Genomic DNA, 3382 nt, shown 5'->3' with positions numbered 1-3382 from the left:
TGCTTCTATTGTGATAGTCTAGCATTTCAAATTGCAAAATGATCAATAACTTGGAAACGCTAGGAAGGTAATGCACTGGAGCAACAATTTTGCAGCTTACAGACGATTTTGCGCTAAACGCTGATCTGGAAATGAAGTCGTGGTCATGAAGAAGGGAGAATTGATGAAAAGAAGACTGCGTCGTATTCAAAGTTGCATACACCCAGTGAGGAGAGCTGACAGTGCAGTCATTGAGACTCCCTTTCATGGATGAATTTAGTTTTCTGAGTGGCGAACTATGATCGGTCAGCTTTCTGCATTAAAACGGTGCACCGGGCCCGGCGAGCGCCAATACCGGCTCGTCTCGAGTGTGTTTGTGGATGCAACGGTGTTGACTATCATCTTGTGTGTGTGCGGTAGTGTTTTGAGAAAGGAATTAAATATTTTATTTGTTTTGCAGCTCAATCTATCTTGTCTGGCATATCGGTTGCTCTCGTCCATTGAAAACTGGAGTGGTGAATCTATCATTAAGACTTACCTCTTGAAGTACTGTTGGTGATCCAAAGTCAGTTGGTTTTGTCCGCAGATGCCTTGTTGTGGGTAATGGCGATTGGTAGTCGTTTGGGAGCTCCCCACTATCATCTTCGCTATCGTCGCTGCTATCGCTGGAGTCACTACCGTCACAAGCTTCAGGAAAGAGCTGGTACATGATATGGTTCACTTCAGTTTTCCGAGCGATATTGGTGTACACGAAAACGAGTCTGCTAACCCGCTCAGGAGTAAGGCGATTGCGCAGTTTAGTGTGAATAAATTCGTGGATGCTCCAGCTACGCTCACTAGAAGCTGACGATGTCGGTATTGATAATAGTAGCTTCGCAAACGACTGCACCAGACGGTATTTGGTATCAGGAAGTGACCACCAGTTCAATGGGCTGAACCGATTGTTGTCTAAGCGCTCCGTCCCTTTCCAGCTACATTTTTCCAGAACAAATTCTTGCAGCTTATTGTGGAACGTATCCTCCTGAGATCGATCGACAAGCTCTAGTTTCCTGGCAAGTTCAGTAGCATCAGCTATCAGTTTTTTTGAGTTGTGCCCATCCATCGATTTTGTTTGGTCCAGCATATGGGCAATCCCCAGTGGCTTCCAGCAAATTTTCTTTTTTCTGTCCTCGATTGCGCGAAGCACCTGCAGCTGAAGTTCCGCACTACATCCATCCAAGGATTTTGTGTAAGCATCGTGAGTACGCAGCCAACTGAATTGGTGGTAAACAAGCGAAATACTGCAATCATCACGCTCAAAGGCAGCAAGGCTCGTGTTGATAGGCCGGATTATAGCGACTGTAACAGCAGCGTCTTGCCAGAACTCCTCGTCCTTGAAGGTCTTCGTCGCTTCTTCCAGGTCTGAGCCCTTGTAATTCCTTAGAAAGGCTGTGTCGGAAAAAATAGCAGCAATGACATCTCGATTTTGAACCACGTTGGCGATACATTTCTCATGGGTGTATTGCCACCGTCAGCGAGAGACGACGGCGTTTTTCTCCTCGCTTCTTAAGTTGTTTTTGAGTATCCCGAAAACGCGACCACAAGCCACGCCGACCCCTGATGAAACGAGCTAGGGCTTGTGCCTTGTCGAGGACGTCTTTAAAAAACTTCATTTTAAAGATGTCTTTTATCAGCAGATCCATTCCATGCGCTGCACACCCAGTGCACACCATACCTTTGCGCTCCATCCGGACAAGCTTCCAAGCCTTTTTCATATTCGCGGCGTTGTCGGTAACGATGGCGATAACTGCCCCAGCTCCGACCGCTTCTTCAAGCTCGATGATAGTGGATAGAATAGTGTCTGCAATATAACGCCCGGTGTGTACTTCAGCTCTCGTATTAATTGATTTCCAAAGACAGGAGGAAATTTAGGATTCACAAAAACAAAATTGATGATACTGTCACCATTAACGTTGGACCAGCCATCCGTCACGAGCGCCCACCCGGAAACTCCACTCATCAAAGCAATTATCCGGCCCATCTCACGCTTGAAAATTAAATCCAACAGACGCCCTGAAAGCTGCCGGCGAGATGGAAGCTTGTAATCAAACATAGCATGGAAATGAGGGTCGACAATCACTCGAAAAGGAATACCGGTAGCAATGAACCCCATAGCAACCCGTAAGAAATTATCCTCCTCACTCTGCTTGATCGACTTGTTTAAAGAGCTGCGTGGTCTCTTGCGTGAGCCCGTGCGTGGAGACCCACTCTGGGGTGTATGGAATAAGCGCTTACTAATAGACGACGGAGTTTTAGCTGAGCGTCTTGCTGGGGTCAGCAGCTTAGATGCTTTTTCGTGACGACGCTGTGAGTCATACCGAAGCCACCGCTGTTTCGACTCAGCGTCGACCTTGTCACACTTCAACACGTGTGTGAGCATGTTACGCGAAGGCTGCGCATTCTTCAGCACCTCGCCACATGCATTGCAGCTGGCGTCCGGGTGGGGCTTAGCTCCTTTGACGCGGGCAACTGCAACGGTGTAAAGCCTCCATATCTCATGCTGTGACGGTGCCATACTGTTGAGCGCTCGTATTAAGCTCACACCCTGTATCAGACTGTGTCAATATGTTTGAAAGCGACTTGAACGTCGCACACACGCGCGAGAATTGGTGTACCGTCAGAAGGGGCTATATCCAGCAGCGTCGGGCTGAGCTTTTGTGGAGATGAACGGAGCTTGCACGGCAGGGAAAGACGTCGGGGTGGGGGCGCTAGTTGTGTTGTGAGTCTCACGCGAGATCTTTGCTCGAGCAGAGCGATCTCGCGGGACTTCAACCTACTGGCAGCATCACCATACGCCAGAAATTGAACATTCGATATTCACAGTTAATATTAATGTTAACTTGGGAATGTAAACGATTATAATCGCTAATATACCTGTTAATAGTCGTGAATTGCCAACCCTAGTGGGCACTATAAGGTGTGCCTCGGCTGCCAACGCCGGTACAGGGGTTTCTACAAATATTGTAAGGATTGTCGAGACCGCGGTCTTACTTCTTTAAGCGAGACGATGCTAGAATTTGGCAAGTACACCCTGGCAAGAAGCGACGTCGGCGCAGCGCGGATGTCGAGAGCACCGTTCACAGCGACCGCGAAGAAGCTGAAAACGACTTGGACAACGAGGCGGAGGCGAGTGACGCCTAGGAAGCCTTTTCTGAGTATTTTTAGTTTGTTTTTGTTGCTGAGGCATGTAATCAATTGAAACGTCTTCTTCTCTACATTTTCTATTGGCTCTCGCTTTTCAAGGCAGTGGTGTTAGACGCGTGCCATGATGCAGAAACATGGCCTCCAAATAAACAGGGCATTTCTTATGTTGCCCAGTCATCTTAAATTATTTTGACAATCACTAGAGCCAACATAAGATGCT

At 47.8% G+C, this 3382-nt stretch overlaps 1 protein-coding gene across 1 annotated transcript; it reads right to left on the bottom strand.

Moving 5' to 3' along the window:
* Window positions 1–626: 626 nt before the first annotated feature.
* On the bottom strand, window positions 627–2071 carry PITG_19601 (uncharacterized protein; the record flags this gene model as incomplete). The annotated part of the gene is made up of 4 exons (XM_002996878.1): window positions 627–638; window positions 701–1437; window positions 1502–1793; window positions 1904–2071. 4 exons carry the CDS (start codon window positions 2069–2071, stop codon window positions 627–629), a joined length of 1209 nt encoding a protein of 402 aa, XP_002996924.1.
* Between the last annotated feature and the right edge of the window lie 1311 nt (window positions 2072–3382).

The sequence above is a fragment of the Phytophthora infestans genome, genomic scaffold, assembly GCF_000142945.1.
Source record: "Phytophthora infestans T30-4 supercont1.99 genomic scaffold, whole genome shotgun sequence".
Lineage (NCBI taxonomy): Eukaryota > Oomycota > Peronosporomycetes > Peronosporales > Peronosporaceae > Phytophthora > Phytophthora infestans.
This window is presented reverse-complemented; position numbering and strand designations above follow the sequence as displayed.